Source organism: Callorhinchus milii, unplaced genomic scaffold, assembly GCF_018977255.1.
Source record: "Callorhinchus milii isolate IMCB2004 unplaced genomic scaffold, IMCB_Cmil_1.0 Scaffold9, whole genome shotgun sequence".
Taxonomy (NCBI): Eukaryota; Metazoa; Chordata; class Chondrichthyes; order Chimaeriformes; family Callorhinchidae; genus Callorhinchus; species Callorhinchus milii.
In genome coordinates, this window is record NW_024704750.1 from 15,031,604 (window position 1) to 15,053,809 (window position 22,206).

General features: G+C 41.0%; 1 protein-coding gene across 1 annotated transcript in view; it reads right to left on the reverse strand.

The window, feature by feature from the left end:
- The window catches only part of kiaa0586 (KIAA0586 ortholog), a 78,588-nt gene that overhangs the window by 39,453 nt on the left and 16,929 nt on the right, over positions 1–22,206 (reverse strand). Inside the window, exon 6 of the mRNA XM_007893310.2 lies at positions 1,352–1,438. Coding sequence (XP_007891501.2) covers positions 1,352–1,438 — 87 coding nt within the window. The remainder of the gene's footprint in view (positions 1–1,351; positions 1,439–22,206) is intronic.

Consider the following 22,206-nt stretch of genomic DNA (forward strand, 5'->3'; position numbering starts at 1 on the left):
CATTTTCATATCACTCCATATCATTTTGTCAAAGCGCCTCGAAGCGCTATTTTTATTTTTACTGTGAAGTGCTGTGGCTGCGTACTTATTGGCAAATGGGCAGCCAGTTGTATTTTGCAGTATACTCCGTGACACGCTTTCAGACATCTCAACAACGTGATAAGATACTATATCAAATGCAAGGATTATTATTATAATTATTATAATATTCAGTAAACATTCTCTTCTGATCACACAACGCCCGTGTTCTGGTCTCAGGCCCACAAGCTGAGCTTTCGGTGCTAAAGATTGGACCCTGTGACTGTGATTTGTTTTCTGGGACGGGGCTGAGAAGCAGCACCACAGTCGCTGTGCCAAGCGCACAGTGTGGGCAGCCAGTGGAGGGTACCGGTTGCATGGGGTGGCTCCAGAGAGCTCTGGTTTGTCAAGCTGATAAGGACACAAGGCTCAGTGGCAATCATGGGTGCCAGTTGCTATAGTTACAACTGGTTTGTTGCTGCTGCAAGTCATTTGGAGCACAGCTGTCGGAACTTATTTTCACTCGCTTGTGGGAACATAGTTCTTTTGGAGCCTTTCATTCACAGAGGGCGGATTAATTTCCATACATCACGTACCGAGGGAGGGGTACAACAGTAACACATGCACAGTTTCCCACATACACCTTTGACTCAATACGCTGTAGTATTTTCCTTTGTAAAGCACTCTGAGACATTACCTTTGGCGAATTGTGCTGCACAAGTGTAAGTGGTTGTTGTTGTTGAGCAGCAGGCATGGGATCAAAAGAGTCTTATCGTGGTTTCCCCCGATACACTATATACCTAACCCCACCCACAAGCAGCTAAGCCTTGGATTGCTGCAGATCTGCCTGCCTTAAATAAGCATATCTCCTTGAAGCCAGAGACACCCCAGTTATTCTCCCCTCTGCCTCTCACAGTGGGGATATTGTGAGACATCATTTTCCACCCTCAAAAGGATGAAGGGTTAGAGTGAGTCTTCTGGTCCCAACTCAACCTGTTAATAACAAATAACAACCAACTACAAGAACTTCTTGTATTTATATAGCAATCTTCACACAGGGTAGTATTTAAGGACTGGAACCTCCCCGGGACATTTATTCGCAGACCCATTACTCTGTGAGGAAACGTCTGTGTGTGTCTCTAATTCTGTTCAAGCCTATTTAAAATGTGAAACCATATCTATTAAAAAAAATGGGCAACTGAACTTCGCTGAGTCTCCTTTGTTTAAGTATGGTAATTTGCAATAACCATTTATATTTATGTAGCGCCCTTCAGGAAGGAAACGTTGAAAAATTTCATACAAGGATACAGAAATGTGACAAAGCTGGAAATACCTCAACGACATCAGTCACCGCGATAAAACTGATCCCCGGGAAGCCTGGCTCCTCCTCCCCTTCTGCACCATGAATCACCTCTGGAAGCTAAAACAAGAAACAAAGTCAGGAGGTTTCTGTTAGAAAACGTTGGATTTACCAAAGGAAAGCCAATTTTTGCCCACTTCACTCAAATACTTGCAAACTGAGTTCTTATTTGAAATGGCCATTAATAGTTAGTGAAATTAACCCAATTGGAATTCTCCTTTTTAGATTACTGGGTACAGACAAAGCCACAGTAGTAGGTTCCTTGGGTTTGGCGAACTAGCAGAGGGTTAGAATATTGTCTTTCGCTTCTGGGAGCTGGACTCTGTTCCAGCCAGACATATAGGACAGTCCTGTCCTTTCCTTCTGGAAAGTGAAACAAGCACAGACGGCTTCAAGTTCAGCTCTCAGTAGCCACAAGTTCATGGGGCATAAAACAAAGCCTGGCTCAGTGGTAGCACTCTTGCCTCCGAGTCACAAGGTTGTGGGTTCAAGCCCCACATTGGAACTTGAACTTATATAATCCAAGATGACACTCCAATGCATTGTTTAGGATATGTTGGATGGTCAGAGGTGCCATGCTTCAGATGCCTGTTCAGGTGGACTTTAAAGATCCAATGGCACTATTCGAAAAGAGAAGGAAGTTGGCTAACAATCGCTCAAATAAAATTGGTCATCATTCACTTCAAGGTTGTTTGTGGGACATTGCTGTGTGCAAATTGGCTGCCATGTTCACCTATAAATACATAGTCACTCCATTTCACAGAATATCCTGCGAAGCCCTTTGGGACATCCTCCCAACATGAAAGTCACTGTACAAAATCCAAGGATTATTAGGATAATTCCCATTAAAAAATAGACAGTGATACAGGCCCTTCCTCATCAATGTTGCTATATGTCTCCCCTCATCTCCTCCCCAGACACACACATCTTCCCACAAAACACTAAAACTATATGTGCACAGTCAACTCGAGAAGTTCTATTCAATTGCACATGTCTTTGCATATACAGGGTGATCAAAAATTCATGGTATCATTACAATGTCTAAAAAGTCTTAATGAAACAATTTTTTTTTAAATAATAGTTATCACGACTTTTTGGTTACCCTGTAGTATATCTAGAGCAGGACTGTTCTTCTGGTCTGTTCGAAGACAAATTAAGTGAGACACTGGAATTTTTTCATTATAGCTCAGATCATTATAAATGGGTCCCACTGCACTCTATTTTGATTGCTTGTTATCTGTTGCCCATTAGCTAACACTTGCCGTGCAACAGCCATATTTATTCAAAGAGACTCATTAGAGGCTCCCAGATAAAAATAATAAAAAAGCAGGGAATACGATCTTCTTAGATGGCCAGGAAGACATTCAGGCTTTTTTGCGATATTGCAAAAATAGCAGAATAATGAGCTCCCCGGAAACTGATCCAGCCTGTTTGGGAAATCATTTAAGCAATCAAGAAAATAGCAGTGAAAAGTGGAAATTTGTCAAACGCTAAAGACCTTTCCTGGACCAATTTTATGCAATTTGTTTGATAATGATGGAATCATTTTGCGGGTTTTCTGAAGAAATCGAGTGTGTGATGCAGTCTTATGGGAATCCTGCTCTCACTGTTTAACTTTTGGAGTGAGCTTTCCCGCGACTCTGCATGACATACTTCTGTTTATCGGAGGGAGTTCCCACTCGGATTGCTTAAGACGTCCCAGAAAACTGACCTCATTATTCATTAGAACGTAAAATTAACAATGGTTAATATTTTAAATAGCTTTTCTGGGAGGCAGCTTGGTGAATTTCCTCTCATCAATAAAACAAATACTGTAACAATAAAGATGAAGCCAACCTCTGCACTAATAAAAATAATTCTTGGGTTTGACATAGAGCCTTATCACGTCGCTGAGACATCTCAAAGCACCTAACTGCATTTTACTGTGAAGGGCAGTGAATGTGCATTCGTAGGCAAAGCAGCAGTCAAATTGAACAAAGCAAAGTCCCACAAACAACCATGAAGTGAGTGATCGATTTTACAATTAATTTTATAATGCAATAAAATATCCACTGTATAAACCTCTCTTTGGAGAGTACGTGAAAATCTGTTTTATTGGGAGCAGCATGGGTTATTTAGGGTCAGCATTGTATATTTCATTAATCGTGAACAATACCTGTTTATCAGTGATTGGTTTGCTGTATGTCAGGTAGCTGTAATATAGAGGCAGCTCAGTCAATTGAGCAGTTCAGCAATTACACCCCTAATGTCCGGAACTCCAACCCTCTATCTCTCCGTCTAGCTCTCTTTACCTGGCAATAAGTAGAAACCCGGTTGAAAGTCGATTGGCAAATCGCTTTCCGGGGGTAATAAACCTTCAAAAAAATATATGTAATAGTAATTTAGTCACCCAATCCATGACTGTTTGTGGGACACTACAATTGGCTGCCACGTTTCGCCCATAAATTATTCAGTCAAGTCACTTAGAGGATATTTTGTGAAGCGTTTTGAGACGTCTCAACCACCCAACGATATATCAAATGCAAGGATTATTATTATTTAGCTTCCTCACTATCTATCTTTATATCCCACCTTAAAGCCTCCCTCTTCAACCATGCCTATTATTACTTCCACTTTCCCTCTCCCTTGTTCGTTATTCAACCCCATCATTGTGAAGACCCACAAGATCTTACAGGGATGGGTGCTATATAAATATAAGTTGTTGTTGAGCAGTGGGCTTGAGACCAAAAGATTCTGGGTTTGAATCCTGATGGAACCACTCAACAACAACAACAACTTGCACTTATATAGCGTCTCAGAGCGCTTAACAGTGGCAGAGCCTGATTCCAAGCCGGGGGGTGACGTGGCCGTAACTACGGTCAAAGAAGAAGATTTTCAGATGGGTCTTGAAAAAAGGGAGGGGGGCTGAATGAATGACTCAGTTCAGAGTCATTCATTCAACAGCAACAACAAACAACAATAATTTGCATTTATATGGGGCTCTTCACACAGGGTAGCATCTCTGTGCGCTTGGTAATGGTGGAGCTTGATGCCAAGCCGGGGAGGTAGCCATAGTCAAAGAGGAAGGTCTTAAGGCATGATCTGAAAATGGGTTGGGGGTAGGGGTGTGCTCAGCAGCGAGAGAATAAAAGGAAAACAGTGCCTCCCTATGGGCTGAACTGGAGATGGGGAGACATCTCTGATAAAGGCAGGTCCTCAATAATTCAATGCAGTTTTGGAGTTGTAGACATGCGCTCAACACTGTAAAGCTGAGCTAGTATGATGATATGCGATTAGCATTACATCAGAGTGAGTTACAACCACCACATGTCATCAATATCGCTTAAAATAATTTGTTTATTGCTACACATAACTTTGTCTTAATAATTCCTACTATTACCACTACTGCCAAAAAATATTTCCGGAATGTAACATTTAAATTATGTAGCAGTTACAACAACCACAAAATTACATTTATCACGTTGGGAGGCCGTCCCAAAGCGCTGAACAGGCAGGTGTCGGGGCCCGAGCATGGGGGAGGGATGGTGTATGGGTGGGGGAAGGCAGAGAGGTGGGAGTTAGTTTCTTTGTTGCAGCATTGAACTATCTCTTTGAATCGGTGGCTTTAAAATATTGTCACTGCCCCTTATCTACTCTCTTCCCCAATAAAGCAACCTCATTCTAAGCTTCTATTTTATTTTAATAAGTAGAAATTGGATACTAATTTAAATGGCTTCAGGATAATGTGAACCTTTTAACCCCTCACCCATTTTCCTTGCTTATTCCCTGAGTTACTGTTCAATACTCTCAGTTTGCATCTTTTAATTAAACCCCAGAGATACCAAAGTTCTCTAATTATAGTTTCGGGCTATTCTTTTCAACTTCACATGTTTCCTAAAATGGAACTTCAACTGCATATGTATGATAGACTTTCAATAAGGTCGGGCCTACAGACAGACACTGGGGCAGTAATGATCCTACCGTCAAGAGATGCTTGATTCCAACAACAGTATCTTCCTTTTTGCTGTTTCATGTACGTTTAGCCACAACTGGAGTGTTCAACACTTCTGTGTTTGCTGCTATTCTCATTACACAAACCCTTTGTTTCTAGTGTTATGTGTTTGATGTGCAACAATATTGATAGTGCCTTATCGCTTTGAGATGTCTCAAAGTGTTTTACAGCAATTACTGTCACTGTGTTATTGTTAGGTAACATAGCAGGCCATTTGCACACAGCATGGTCCCACAAACAGACATGAAGTGAATGACCAATTTTATTTGGAGGATTGATGACTAGCATGCTAAGATGAACTGGGTGTCTGACACGTACGAAAACCCATCACCGTGCTTTAGAGTATCCAAACCAAATTATGAGTTCCATGCATCTCACTTACACATTGGAAATTCAGATGTTTATATGAATGGAATGCGCACTCTCTCCCTGGAGGGATGGATCCTCTGTCTGTAAAGTATTAGATACAGGTTGTTAAGAGCCAAAGCTTGGGGACCCCAGAGTGCTTTGTAACTGCTGTAGTCTAACCAGCTAAAACTGCATAGCTTGCCATCGATAACACTATCTGGCAAGCTTTACCTATACTTGTCCAGCTAGGCTCACCCAACCAGTTAGGGCTTTATAGGCTTAACAGGAGCTGAATCCAGTGACTGGTCTGTCTTTCCAAGTCCTGCCGATGAGCCAGGCTGTCTGTGCTGTCATCAACAACGCCCTGGAATACTGTGGAATCAGCTCAGGAACTACCAAGGGTCAACTCGGTTCTGACATTCCGATGCCAAACCAGTTCAGCTCCAAGTAGACCCCGCTTGCCTCCCCCTCCACCAGTCACTAATTAGACATCCGACAAATGCAGGTTTGAGCCCTCAATAGGTAGATGGCAGGTAGCAGGAGTTCTCTGTGAATTTCCTGGTGAGCAACACAGCTCAGTATGAAATGCCTAAGAGCAATGCCACCATTTACCTGCCGACAGCTCATAACATAACATAACATAACGTAACATGTAGGAGCAGGAGTAGGCCATTCGGCCCTTCGAGCCTAACCCGCCATTCAATCATGGCTGATCTTCTAATCTAACTCCAGCTAATAACCTGACCCTGCCTTATCCCCATATCCCTTAATCCCTTTTGCAATAAGAAATCTATCTATCTCAGTCTTGAATATGTTCAAGGACTGAGCGTCAACAGCCCTTTGGGGTAGTGAGTTCCATACATTCACTACCCTTTGAGTGAAGACGTTCTTCCTCAACTCAGTACAAAAGGGCTGGCCTCTGATTTTAAGGTTGTGACCCCTGGTTTTAGTTTCTCCAACCAGGGGAAACAATCTCCCACTATCTACTCTATCATGCCCTTTGATGATCTTATAGGTTTCTATAAGATTCCCCTCTAATTCTTCTATATTCGAGAGAATATAGGCCCAAATTGGTCAGCCTATCCTCGTAACTCATCCCCTTCATCCCTGGCACTAACCTGGCACACATCCCTGGCTGTACCCCCTCCAAGGCAAGTACATCCTTCCTTAAATAAGGAGACCATAACTGGACACAGTATTCCAGGTGTGGTCTCACCAGGGCCCTATACAGTTGCAGCAAGGCTGCCCTACTCTTACACTCTAATCCTTTCATAATGACACACATCCCTTCCCATTGCTTGATGGTTCCACCAGTTGGAGGTGCGGAGCTTGAGCATCATCTTCTTAGCTCTCTGCAAACGAATCAAAGTGATCTCCAAGTGTGGCTAGATGTACAAATGCTTGTTCACGAACTCGGACTCCACTCGAGGAATGTTGGTTCGGTGGATCTCAAGCATTCTGTGTTCTGACCAGCTAATTGTTGGATAGTTTTTCCCATATGAAGCCTGAATACTTAAAAATGATCATAAGGGCCCTACAATTCTAAAGCTTGGTGAGTGTACATCAGGTTGTCACACAGTGGACACACAGCAGTAGAACATCTGTATTCCTGAGTACTGTGTAAAAAAAAGTCACCATGCTGCTCTGACATCATCTGGCACAAAGAGGAACAAGGCAAGCAGGGTTATGCCTGCACTCTATGTGCATATGGGGCAGTCAAAGAAGGCTACTACTTGCTATTCAGTATCATCCCCTCTCAGCTGACACACGTTCCATTCACGCTCATCAGTGGCCAATGCTCGACTTTTCCACCCTTGTGATCCCTCAACAATGAGCATCGCTTTCTACCAAGTCACCTCTTCTCACACAACAGCTCACGACAGAGACAATGAGACCTGTTATTCCACTTTGCAACAGATCTGCCAAGTAGATGCAAGCCAACTGATGTTGTATAGGTATAAAAAGCGGAGCAAGTTTTGTAACAGCTTTTCTAATGTGTTATGCTTGGAAGCCAAGGATAAAGGCAGGCATGCTACACTGGATCACTGGTTTGGATCAGATTCCATCATCTCCAGAGAATCAGGAGAAAACAGCTGAGGAGAAAAGGCACACTTTAGCCTTGTCTTACTAACTTAAATTGACAGTAGTAAAATAAATACGAGCAGGCTGTTATGTTGCCAACAGGTCAGGATCCAACCTGCAAAAAGGCTATACTGTTGTGTTGTTGCAATTTTTTTTAATGGAAATAATCACAATGCTACGTGTATTTGTAGAGAAGCCAAATGGTCTGGATTGTATTTTGAATGTAATATCATAAATTATAATAATAATCCTTGAATTTGGTATAGAGCCTTATTTAGTCACTGAGTGCACACAGCAGTGTCCCATAGACTGTCATATATTCAGAATATTACCCCGGAAAGCGATCCTCCAATTACCTAACAACTGAGTTTACTGCTAGGTAAACAGAGACGTGTAGAGTAAGGAAACTTGCTCATTCCTAAGAATGACGCTCTCCTCTCCCTCTTGCACACAAAATATGTTTTTATAGTAACCGAGTGTTGCAGCATGTTATAATTGGATATAGTGAGAATGAGTTTTTTTCTTCCAACAACAACACTTCTTGCCACACAGAGAGCTCCTGAGTTGAGAGAGTCAGAGTTTAAGAGAATGCTGGGAGAAAAGGCCATTCAACCAGTCAAGCCCAGTCCCTTCAAGGTGCAGTATTCTCCAACACATACTCTAAAAACAATAATGATCCTTACATTTGGTAAACAGCACCTTTCACTTCAAGAGGACGTCCCAAAGAGCTTCACAGGATTTACTGTTAAGTGGAGAGGCTGTGTATTTGTAGGTGAATGCCGCAGCCTAGTTGCGTACAGCAAAGTCCCACAAACAGTTATAAAACAACTGCCCGATTTTATTCTGGGGGATTGTTGGCCAGGAGACCGGGAGATACTCCCTTCTCTTTTCGAATAGTACCATGGGATTATTTTGGGGGAGGGGGATCTTTAACGTCCATCTGAAGAGGCAGACTGGACCTCGGTTTTACATTTCATCCTTAGAACGGCATCCCTAACAATGCAACACCCACCCCCAGCACTGCATCATCTTAAAAGATATGAGTCCGACTTCCAATTCGGGGTTTGAACCCACAACCTTCTGACTCGGAAGCAAGAATGTTATCACTGAGATAAGCTGATTTGTTTGAGCAAAACTAATGCAAAATTTCACATCAACACCCGAATGCATCTAGAAAAACTCTTGAATAACTACTCTCAAATGCAAAGATTATATTTAACTGTGCTCAACATGACATTTCCATGGCCCAGCAGCTCAGGAACTATCATGTTCCATACAGAGTTTTATCATTTGTATCTGATCTTTCCCTGACAGCCCTCAACCCAATTTCCAGCATCTGCAGTATTTTGCGTTTTGCTGAGTCCTAAATGGATAGTTATTCGGCTCTCTTTGATATCTTAGGAATGAGCAAAGTAACACTTGCAAACAACAGAACTAGCACAATGGGTTTCATAAGCATGACGCTTAGTACTGCTTACTGGAATGGAAGACATTAAGACTTTTATTTTATACTCAGGATATCAGGGAATTACAGGTAATCCACACAGATAGAGCATCATTTCCTCGGTTGCCTTTAATAACGATTTCTACAAACGAATTGCAATATTCTAAAGGAGAAAGGGCTACTTCCAAAACTAGCTGATATTAAATCTAGATCGGCGGACTGCAATATCGTGGTAACACATCTGTTAAAATAAACAAGCTGAAATATTGATAGGAAAAGAAGACAAGTGGACTCCGGCTGCAGGGAGCATCGTGTACAGTGGAAACGTAAATGAATATTGACTGACAAAACGATCAGTTAATTTAAAATGAGACAAGCAGTGGGTACACGTAATTAAAATGAGTGCGCGATAATTTCCAAGCGTTAAACCTTGCAAATTGCAATTAAAATAAATATGAAAGGAGATCAGAATGGTGACGCCAAGTCAATTAGGAAAGACCCATTGACAAGGATGTGCTTCCTGGAGAAGGAGTTGGGCTGGTTTAATCACCCAATAAACGACTGGTGTGTAACAAGCAGTAGAAGCCAAATAATCTTGAAGGCAGTAGGAAGCAGTCACTGATATGGTGCATTGCTCAGCAACGTGCTAGTCTGCTGCTTTCTCACTCATCACATGCTTGTCCTTCTCTTGGGTTATAATGGGATATGAAATGAAGCGGGGTTACAGAATATTTCCCTCTACACACAACAAAATCAATGTAAAATAAATTGATATTTAAACACATACATATATTTATATGTATGTGCACATTTGTTTTCAAAATGCACACTCTACTTTACAGTATACTCCGTGTGATGCTTTGAGATGTTCTCCAGACGTGAAAGGTCGTTTATCAAATAATAATAATAATCCTTGCATTTAATATAGTGCCTTATCACGTCTTCGAGACATCTCAAAGCACTTTAGATAATATACTGTAGGGTGAATCGACTGTATATTTTGTGGGCGAAACGCGGTAGCCAATTGCGCACAAACAGTTGTGGATTGAACGCCCAAATCATAATTTTTTTAAATGTTAGGTTTATTATTTCAATAAAAATAAAATTATTATTTCAAGTATATTCAAGCTCTTTTTTGAACGAATCTGTATGGAATTTCTAATATTCATTATTATTCCCTCTCTAATTTCTTTTCCTCTATGAGTTTTTTTTAAAAAAAACTTTGCTTTAGAAATTTCCTGCTTGCAAATATTAAAGTTGGTTAGAGGATGAAGTTGTTTTGGAACTAGTGTAACTACAAATCGAAAAGAACCTTCTGTTTGTCAATTACCCTGGGAGCTGTGTGCAGGATTTGGTCCAAATGAAATGGATGTCATTGCTATCTTACTAGTCAGACCCCTTTATAAAAACACAGTGGTTTAAATCCATAAAATCAGACTCCGTTATATAATAAATAGCTGCTGGCCAGTGATTTCAGGTCATCAGTCTCTCGACAACATTACCAGCTTCCACAGGGAGCCAGCCGGCCAGTCAGTCAGTGAGTGAGTGATTCCTGTGGTTGCTAAGATGCTGGTGACCAGAAGGACTTCTGGGCCTACGTGCAAGTGCACAAAAGAGGCCAAACACAAGAAGCCAGAAGTGTAGCATACTTCTGGAGAATGGGGTCCGACTGTAATTATCCTTTCTTGGGGAAAAACAGATTACAATGGTCTGTTCCAAAACGACAACTTGAAGAAATTATTCTGTACTGTAACAGTTGGATAGTGCTTTCTTGTAGAATGTCTTGACAGATATAATGGTGAACACCAAGCAGGGAGAAGGGGAGATTTAAGGATGTAGATCTAAAGTACAGTCGACAAGCTATGGTTTTAAGAGGATTTTAAAGGCAGGAGGAGAGGAAGTCGGGCAAAGAGACTTTAGAACAATGTTCCAGTGGACAGGTGCCTGAAGGCTTGGCTACAGATAGCAGAATGGATGGAGCAGAAAACAAGCAGAAGACTAGAATCAGAACAGAGGACGATAGAAGCAGGAAACCATGGTATGAACTGAAAGTCATTATTTTTTGTGACGTAAACCCAGAAAAATTTGTATTAAAAGCGAATAATATATTCCCGGTTATCAGTCCAAAAATGGGCTTTCAAGCATCACACATAAAGATTCGGCATATTTAATTTTAAAGCCTGTGGTTCATGAAAAAAAAGATTAATACAACAACAATAATAGAACTCATGATGGTACAGAGAGACATTAACACTGCAGGAGAAACCAACATAGGTGCTCAACAGATTTACCTTAAATAATCTCACTGAATAAATCTAGAATTTCAAAAGAAATCTTAAATGTGGTTGGATTTCCAGAAGTCAAGGTACTCAGATTCACAGCATTTTCTCTAAAGACTGTTCTTGGTTTAACTAGGCTTAGACACATGTTACTTATGATTTTTGCAGATTCACAGATCAGCTGGGATTATGTAGATATGATATTACAGTCCAGTCGCTTTTTGCTATAAATGCTTCTTTTGGTTGTAATACTTTGGATCATTTATCATTTCCTAAAATTCCTGCTGAGTGTGTTCTGTTAAAAGAAATCCCACAGAGTTGTCCGTGTTTCAAAACAAGATGACATCTATAGAATTATGGCCTAATACTGTCCAAGGAGCACTTTATTAAATAATAAATCCTTACATTTGATACATTGTCTTAACGCCAAACAACAGAGTGCTTTACAGTAATTACTATTAATTGTAGTCTAGCAGCCAATTTGTGCACAGCAATGTCCCACAAAAAGCCAAGAGGTGAATGGCCAATTTATATGGAGGGTTGTTGGTCAGGACACTGGGAAGAAACTCTTCAACGTCCTTTAATCTCTTGATTAACATCCACCTGAACAGGAAGCCAGGACCTCAGTTTAAGGTCTCATCCACAAAGAATACAGGCAAAAGCTGGAGCCTCTGTGAAAATGTGCCTAAGAATTTCTTTTCAAAAAAAGTTGTACAATTCACAATTTGGCCGACATATTTCAATTTGGCCTTTACTAGCTGCTTCTCCTTTTAGATTTTACGATGTCTAACGTATTCCTGGCAGTCAGTTCAAGCAACTGATCAAAATCAATAGCAAGATTTGATCTGCGAATGCATTTATGTGACTGTTCTTGTGAAACAGATACATTTGGCTGAAACGCATCTGAGAATCACTGGGGAATTTCCAGATCTGAGTGATCTTACCACTTTGGGCAATAAGAGCACTTTTGGCAACAATACTATCACATTATTCTTTTGCAAACGTCCACAATTGCAAACTGAGTAAATACACATTTCAACTAGTATAAGTCGAGGCTCTTTCTGTATTAGTGAAAGGAAAAGGGAGACTCATGTGAATAAGTATCATTCCAGAAACTGGTAAGGCTGCACAGAACGATGGCTGACTAGCACTGTTCTGCAGGCTTTGTTTTCCTGGGTATGAGCTGGAGAAAGACAACTGAGAATTGATCAAAGTTACGGTCATTAGCAATAGGTCAAGTGACTCAGCTCCAGCTGCTAAAGCAATGGAGTTAAATCTCCATTGGAAGACAACCTTACCAACTGGCAATTAGATGTAACAGAAATGACATGGGGTGGGAAGGAATTCCAATGCAATTTACATTTATATAGCGCCTTTCACATCGGGATGACGTCTCAAAGTGCTTCGGAATTGGTATTGACTGAGTGGCTTGTTATTTAAGCACGTAAATTGTTACTAATCCAAAAAGACTGCATGTCATTTAGAAAGCTGCCAGCTTGTTGAGCACATCTGACCCATTTCATATCTTGTCATGTGTTTGTGCCTCCCTTCCTACAATAATAATAATAATCCTTGCATTTGATATAATGCCTTATCACGTCTTCGAGACGTTTCAAAGCGCTTCACAGGTTATACTGTAAAGTCGATTGACTGTATATTTTGTAGGCGAAACCCGGCAGCCAATTGCGCACAGCAGTGTTCCACAAGTGTGGACTGAGTGACCAAATTATTAATATCATTTGAAGAGGTTATTACCCCCAGAAAGTGATTCACTTATCAACTAACAACCGGGTTCCTACTTACTATTAGGTAAGCAGAGATGTGTGGAGTAAGGAAACTTGCCTAAGGTTTCACCCTGCCCAGGAATCGAACCCAGGTCCTCTCGCTTGCTCTAACCACTACACTACAGTGCGTTGGTTGTTTCAAGCAGCTAATTAAAGTCAATGGTAAGATCTGATCTGTGGATCCTGCGCTACTGTTTTTCTTACTAAACAGACACATACGGCTAAAATACATCTGAGAATCAGAGAAGGAGGAGGAGGAGTGGAATTTCCAGATCTGTATTAACTTCAAGCAGAGATTACTGGAATATGGAGTTTCCCTAGCTCTAGGAGCTAAGGACCTGTTTAGATTTCCAGCACAGTCACAGAGGAAGCTTTCTGTTAAGATTCAGTCTTTTAATAGTGTAAAATTGCGTTGAGACAATGTTAATAATGTGGTGCTGCACATTGTAGTGACGTAATAGAACTCACTGCTGCTAAATAAACTGGTCATGCACTTGCATTTGGCAGTATTATTATGCAGCTGACAAACTTCATAGAGATATCACATTGAAACATACCATATTTGTGGCAATGAATAATGGTTGTGGCACCAAATGAACTAAATTTTAACCCGTAAAATAAAGCGCCTATCTTCAGAATAAAGAAAGCAATGAGTCATCACATTAACAGCTCCGTACGCTACTTTTTTCAATTATCAACACAATTCGAAGTACAGAATCCTATTCCTCAATCAGTGTGCTTTTGAGCTAACAGGGGAACCCTCAGGTTGCTAATGATGTCTGTCCCAAGTACAGGAAACCAGTCTGGCCAACACCCCATTCGTTTCTATGCAGTGGTTGTGATTAATGCACTGCAGATGGGAGACCACCCTAAGGGCTATTTGGAGCAAAGCCAGCAGGAAAGAAGAAAAAGGATTTCCACTGCACTTAAAGCCAACATGTTTGTCTTTGGGAACAGAACGTTTTACTGGTTAGTAAGAAAAAAAGACCTACACTACACTGCTACTTTGCTAACATTGCATTTGCTCATTTTCTTTCCTGAAGAATGTAATCATAATAATAATCCTTGCAATTGATATAGCACTTTAGCACATTGTTGAGACATTTCAAAGTGCTTCACAGAATACCTTGTAAAGTGAATTGACTGTGTATTTTGTGGGCTCAACTCAGCAGCCAATTGCTCACAGCAGTGTCCCACAAACAGTCGTGGATTGAGTTACCAAATTTTTTTTTGGAGGATTATTTCTCCCGGAAAGCAATTTGCCCATCGACTGACAGCCAGATTCCTACTTATTGCTAGGTAAACAGAGGCACGTGGAGTAAGGAAACTTGCCTAAGTTTTGCCACACCTGGGAATCAAACCCAGGTCCTCTCGCTTGCGAGGTGAGTGCGCTAACCACTACATTATGCTGATGCTGGCTCTGGACAGGGTATGGCTCCACAGGGACCGGCAGCTACCACTACCTCGCCCCAAATTGGTGGCTTTAAGTCTGAGCGTGAGTGTATGAGTCCAAGTGCATTGGCAGGCTATTTGTGGGCATTTCAGCTGACCCCTATCTCCTCTTTTCACCTGACCTCCAGGCCTGTGTTTTCCAGCAAAGGAAACGAACCACTAGAGAGCAATCTGAGGCAGCAATCCTAATTGAGGTCTTTCCTTCCCTGGCCAAAGAGCACAGAGGCTAATTACAGGGCTCCAGCCAATGCCCTGAGTAAGATCAGCTAATTCAGCACAGATTGGGTACTGACTCTGCACACATCTGCTCTGCATGTCTTCATACGCCAGGCTCTCAATCCCCTTACACTGCAGCTTTAAATCAACAGTCCAGATGTTTACATTAAATTGGTTTTGAAAATATACAAGTCATACCTTATAGCTTCAACAGAACCCCAAAACCATTTGTTACACCCTGAATTAAATCCTATTCAACATCAGCACAAACGTGTGCTAAAATTGGTCATTCATGTTATGGCTGTTCGTTGGAAATTGCTCTGGTCAAATTGGGTGCTATTTTCAGCCACAAAACACACAGTCACTCCACTTTGCAGTATATCCTGTGAAATATCCTCCCAACATGAAAGGTGCTATACTAAATGTAAGGAATATTATGATTATTATTATCATTATTATCCATTCGAAACATCTCAAAACACTGGGATGCTGTGCAATACAACTATGGAATGCATTGCAGCCAAGCCTGTTTCTGTCCTTACTTGACCTCCAACCATGCATTCTCCAGTGTGTGAGGGGGGGGAGACTGCTTAGAAATCGGGTAGGAAACCTAGCTAATTGTTTTTCCCCTCTTTACCCTGGGTGATATATCACCAGGGGAAAGCACAAGCAATTTCTAAGTGTCATCTGAGCTGATGAGATGCCTGCCTTGGAATCATTCCTGGGCATTTTGTTTAATATATTCCGTCATGTTGGTGGAGCCTGATTTTCACTGCAGTTTTTTTTGCTCATGGCAGATGTCAAACTGGATATTAACAGTCTCTGAAGGTTTAATGCAAAATAATCACCGTTAGCTTTTTTAAGCAGTATTGTGCAGTTGCTTACTGCAGAATGATAATCAGTAGACATTAGATCCTGGGAATTATAATGAAGCTCATAAGGACACTGGGTCAGTCGGAATCAGATGTAAACTTCAGAAGTGTACTGTGAAATTAGTGCCATCCAGCTCAGGGCAAAGCCGAAGAGGTTGGTAAGCTGCCAACATTACTGTCAAATTCAAAGCTAGCTCTTGCTCCAAACATAACTGTTGTCTGATTTCATTAAATCCCAAGAGCTTCTGACTGACGGAAAAGACACCTCCATTCCCTGCAGCAAAATCCATTCATTTGTTTTACAATAGATTGGATTCCAGCCTGGAGGTCCATGGATGATGCATGTGAAACACCAGTAGCCTTTTGTCTTCTGAGAAGTCTCAGACGGTAAGGTCGATACCTCTACCTTTTTGACATAATTCAACCAGGCTCCTTGTGAATCTACACATTTGCGGCATTAGGCAAAAATAGGTTGGCTGATGAACTTCAGCTTTCAGGATTAGTACCACCAGATCAGGGTGTCATTCCTTATTTAGGATTCAGAGATTTTACAGTGCCTTGCTCGCCTAGTACTCTGTTTAGTCTTTCTAAACAATCGCATACAGGAAGTAGACAGAAACTGAATGATTTCTAGTATAGTTCTCAAGACACTTATAGCCTCAAGGAAGACTGAAAATTAGAAGGAATTTTTCCCTCCACAGAATAGTGGACATGTGAAATAGACTCTGAACTAAATACACTAATACTATGTTGCTTTGAAAAGAGCTAGAAAGGAAAGGGATTGAGAATTATAATATTGAGAGGGCGAAACATATTCTGTTTGAAACCCTATGGTTTGAAATAAATTGAAGTTATTTCAATGACAGAACAGCTCGCTTGGCTAATCATTTACAGCATCCGACAAATCAGGAGGGTGCAAGATCATCAATGAATAATAATAAATGCACAACTGGGTAGATATTTCACAACTTTTCTCAATCAAATTTTGTAGGTCAGGGAGGAACATGGAAAAACTTTAAAATAGGTTAAATAGCTTGGGCATGCATCCTACCTACACATGGAAATCTCAGAGATAGATTGTTGGAATGGAATGCACACTCTCTCCCTGGAGGAACACATCCTGATTACCTAATTCCAGAAAGTATTCGGCACAGGTTGGAAAGTGCCAAAGGTTGGGGACCCCAGAGTGTGTGTTGGGGTACTGCTGGAGTCTAACCAGCTAAAACCACATAGCTTGCCATTGCTATTGCTGTCCAGCAAGCTTTCCCACTACTTGTCCAGCTAGGACAACGCTACTCGTTAGGGCTTTGGCTTGCAGGGTTAACAGGAGCTGAGTGAGATGACTCCCTGTTCCTAGTGATTGGTCTGCCCTTCTATGTCCTTCCGATGAGCCAAGCTGGCTGTGCTGTCATCAGCAGCTTTCTAGAAAACTGCGGACCCACCTGGCTAAGGAACCAGACTACTGAGATCACCACAGAGGGTTGGCTCAATTCCGACATTCCATTGCCAGGCCTATCACCTTGGAGCCAGTTCAGCTCCAAGGAGACCCCGCTTACTTCCACCCCTAAGGAGGATAGTCTCCAGTTGGTTGTTCAACATCCAACAAGCGCTGGTTTGAGCCCTCATTAAGTGGATGGTAGCATTATTATTAGGGCTTTGGCTTCAGGATTAACAGTTGGTTTGTGGAAAGAATTGGAACCCCCAAACGGGCACACCCCATGTTCCTGCTCGAAATCCAGCCAACGAGCCAGGCTGGCTCATCTGTTACTAACAGTTCTTTGGAGTACAGCAGCCCTACCTGGCTCAGGAAACAGAATTCTGAGATTACTGCAGAGAAATGACTCAATTACAATGTTTCATTGCCAGGCAAGAACTACAACAACTTGCATTTATATATTTACATAGGGTCCTTCATGTAGGATAATGCCTCGGTCTGCTTCACAGTGACAGAGTTGGACCCCGAGCTAGGAGGAAGGGAGGTGACCATAGGCGCGGTCGAGAGCCTCTGTTTACTTTCACAAAAATCAAATCTACAATGACCAAAACAACCGCAAGAAATTGCAACCTTAACTCTACTAAACCATCACAGAATCAGATGCCATGGACACATAACTACGGTCACTATGGAATATAATTTCTTTATAAAAAAACTGTTTTTTTACAAGACACATAACTATTAAGCTACACCCTTCCAGATGTTAAAAATATGCAATGTTTTGGCATCATTTCCAACTTGGCATCAAGTCTTTGCAAAACCACACAAAAGCAGGCAAAATTGTCCTATTGGCCATTTCAACTTGCCCATTCTTAACAGGAAGGCCACTGTGAGTTTTGTCCAAACTTAGAATTAAACAAAACAAGTGCAATCATGTACAATACTGTATCATTTTAACACATTTGGATTGCTAAACCTACCAATATTTTGCCTAAATCTTTACTGGAGTCCTGTAGCTCAGTGGTTAGAGCACTCGCTTTGCAAGCGAGAGACCTGAGTTCAATTCCCAGCAGAGGGCGAAACCTTGGGCAAGTTTCCTTACTCCACACAGAACCTAATAATAATCCCTCCAAAACCAAAAACAATAATAAATTGGTCATTTTCAATCTACGACTGTTTGTGGGACATTGCTGTGTGCAATTGGCTGCCGCGTTCGCCCACAAATATACAGTCAATTCACTTTACAGTGTGTTCTGTGAAGCGCTTTGGGACGTCCTCCCGACGTGAAAAGCGTTATATCAAATGCAAGGATTATTATTATTATTACTGGATTTAATCAGAACATCTCTGTGCATATTGAGGTCTAATGTACTCTGATGGTTAAATTTAGCTGTCTTTTCCCCAGGTTTTTAGAATTGAATTTCATGTTGTAAAGATTTTGCAGAGAAGATGACTATTTCTAGAAATCAGCAAGCATTAGACCCCCAGTGTGTCTGTCGACATTCCACCTTATCCTGCTGAAGGATATCTCTGATTAAAATGTTTGTTTACTCTGCTTTGCTAAGCAGCTGGTGCTCAATGCTTCACCTCCAAGGCAATCAAGATCACAAACCACCTACTCCCAGCGGTGCTTCCTGCCGTACGCCACCACAATTCAATTCGTTAGTAAATAAAAAGACCCCTTCCACTGATGGAGTACGCCTGTAACCATCTTAGGCGCCAGCAACAATACATACAGGAATAATGCAAACATATCGTAAGTAGACTCTGGAAGGACACTGGCACATATGTGGTTTCAGCTGGTTGCTGTGATCTTGAATACTGGCCTCAATGTCTCAAATGGTAGTAAGGTTGTTGTGACGGAAGTTAGAAAAAAGGGGAACAAAGGAAATCAAAATCTGAAAAAAATAACAGAAATGCTGGAGATCCACAGCAGGTAAATAAGCATCTGGAAGCGACAAATAGGTTTGGTACTCCAGGTGTAATCCCTCATGCTGAAGGCCGGTACCTGAAACATTAACCTACTTTTCTCTTTCAGTTGCTAATGGCCTGCTAGGGATTCCCGGTATCAACTATAAAAGCTATAGGATCAGGAGCCTCTCGAGCCAGTTCCGCCACTTTAAATCAAGGCAGATTCTTTTAATTCCCTATCCTTTAGAACAATACAATACAATTTACATTTAAATAGTGCTTTCCACATCGGGAGCACATCCCAAAGCACTTAAAATTTAGTACTTTCCAAATATCTATTTATCTCTGGTTCGAACATTGCAAATGATTTTGTGCACATTATAAAAGATGTGCTCACCCTGCCTTTGGTGAACAAGAGTAGAAATACAGAAGTTACACGTTTTAACAATGGTTAGATTAAATTCGGTACTGTGCTTTGTTGCTGACCTGGATGATCACATCCCCTCTGCTATATAAATGTGCATGAGTTATAAACCAAAAATACTAAGAAACATTTGCAGAGCGTTTCCACCGGATTTAATATTTCTAAATATGGCACAGTTGACATACAGTAATTTCCAATGCACACAGCTCTGACAATTATTGATTCAACACTGCAATGGCTGCTGTAAAGTAAACTCAGACAGAGGGCGGTGGGGAAGGGGGGGAACTGATAGAGCATATCAACAGAAAATATTCCCTTTGGTTAGCAAATTCTCAAGAAGATGGCAAAGCCTGATTATAAACAGCATGAAGTGCTGTGATCAGAATGCTTATCAATCTGAGGGCAGCTCCAGAGAACAATAAGTCTGTAGGTTTCACGAGGAATCCTCCAAATAATTCTGAATGTTCATTCTAAAATGCTTGAGTTTGGATCAAATGAAGTAAATACGTTTACATTTCTATATGGATACACATAGATGCATTAAACAAGGTCAAATTTTAAACCTCTGGTAAGGATGCTTGTGTCCTGAAATGTCTGAGATCCTAAGTATCCTTAGCATTATAATGTTGACCACTTACACATCTGTATTCAGACAGGCCTGCGTGTTTTTGGTGCAAAATGCACTTGGCTGCTCTATTTGCTTTCCTCTTTGTACGAGATTGTCTCCTGCTACAGGTGCCTCGTTGCTAAGGATCGCCTAGCTACATTTTGAAAGTTAATTTATACTGCAAACTGCTCTATCTGTGTCATGTTTTTTTTAAGAAATAAAGTGCCGTCGGCAATGGCTGCCGCCTGATGTGGTGTATTTCAGATGTGCTGAGGCTCACTAGCCTGCTGGATAGAGATAATTGAACACAGCTGCCAGCCGTCTGATTTCCACACATTAACAGGAGAACAGTTACAGGCTACAGCGCCAAAATCACTCACTGTGCAAAATTTCCCCGCAGCCCATATTTGTATTCATCTGCAAAGCAAGAGAGCCGAGAAGCAAACGTTCAAGAGCAATACCATTCACAATTGATGCCCCCTTTTCCTCTGTAATCTACAGTTCTGGGCTATTTAGCATTCTGCAAATTAAAAAAAAAACCACAGTATTCTGTGGGTCATTTAACATTGATATTTTCCAGAAAACGCCACATGGTGTTTTAAAGCGTCTGATTTCGGCTTTGCAGCATCAGTGGTGGGCGTGCGTTTCTGCTGACACATGTTTTCATTTGGGTTATTACACATAGTCAAAGGCAATCTCTTTCTACTAATCTACTGCATACTAAATCTACTGCACATTATGGACAAGTCACTGGTTCCAGGACTCTTACATTTCGGGAGTTTTAAAAATGAATCATGCTGACAGCTAATTCAGAACAAAAGCAATTCATTTTGCACTTTACTGTTAAGTTAAGGAAGGTTGCATTTTTTTAAAGCACATTTATTTTTCAGTTTGCATGACTGCAACAGTATTTTGTGTTTGTTCCCACAAAGTATTGCAGAAAGCACACATTTTCCCTTTGTACAGGTCTACTGCATTAATACTCAATGTAGTGCAAATTCAATTCTCCTCTTAAGATCTCAAACGGAGCTTTTCTGGGTAGAAACACAATGAGTAAAGGCATCTTTCCGCACGAGAGTTTTGCCAAAAAGGAAACTACCATATGCTTTCTGGCAGATATTGGCAGAAGTGTTGCGGCATAATAATAATAATCATAATTCTTGCATTTGATATAACACCTTTCCCGTCAGGATGACATCTCAAGGTGTTTCTTTTAGTGGAAGAGCCGTAAGACATAAGCACAACTTATGCATATCATGGAGAAAGTGGGTTTAAATGCAGATTTTCATGGGGTTTTGGCTACCTTTAAACTGTACACTTAAAAATACTTAATTATTAATGGTAAATAATCCACTGATAATAATTATAGCTTGCAAAGCAGCTCCTTTCATAAGAATTTTTTTAACGTTCTTGTTTTTGATGCCATGATTATTAAAGCATGAAATAATAATAATAATTCTTACATTTGATATAGTTTCTTATCATGTCTTGAGGCATCTCAAAGCGCTTCACACCATATTGACTGTATATTTTGTGGGCGAAACGCAGCAGACAATCTGAAAACAATATTTACTAAATTGCTCATCATGTTGCACAAGGTCAGGACGGAATGCTGCTTTAAAGGTTACGTGTTCCAGACAGTCGATAGATCCTATTTGTAGCACTAATGAAAAAGGAAATGGAGGATAAAGAGATGGAACGTTTTTGTTATGCATGCAATGTTAACATGATGAATCTGAAAGGAGGTTATGAATTAAAAATGACAGCGGTGTGTACAAAAAAAGGACAACAAATCTAAAACAATAACTTGAAGCTACAGCAGTACACGCTCAAGAGAAGATCGGACAGTCCAGTAAGTAGGGAATGATCACCTGGTAGGATAGGAGGGCTAAGAGTGTAAAAGATGCAGAAGCATTTCAGCATCAAAACACATCACATCAATAACAACAACTTGCATTTATGTCGGGCTCCTCACACAGGGTA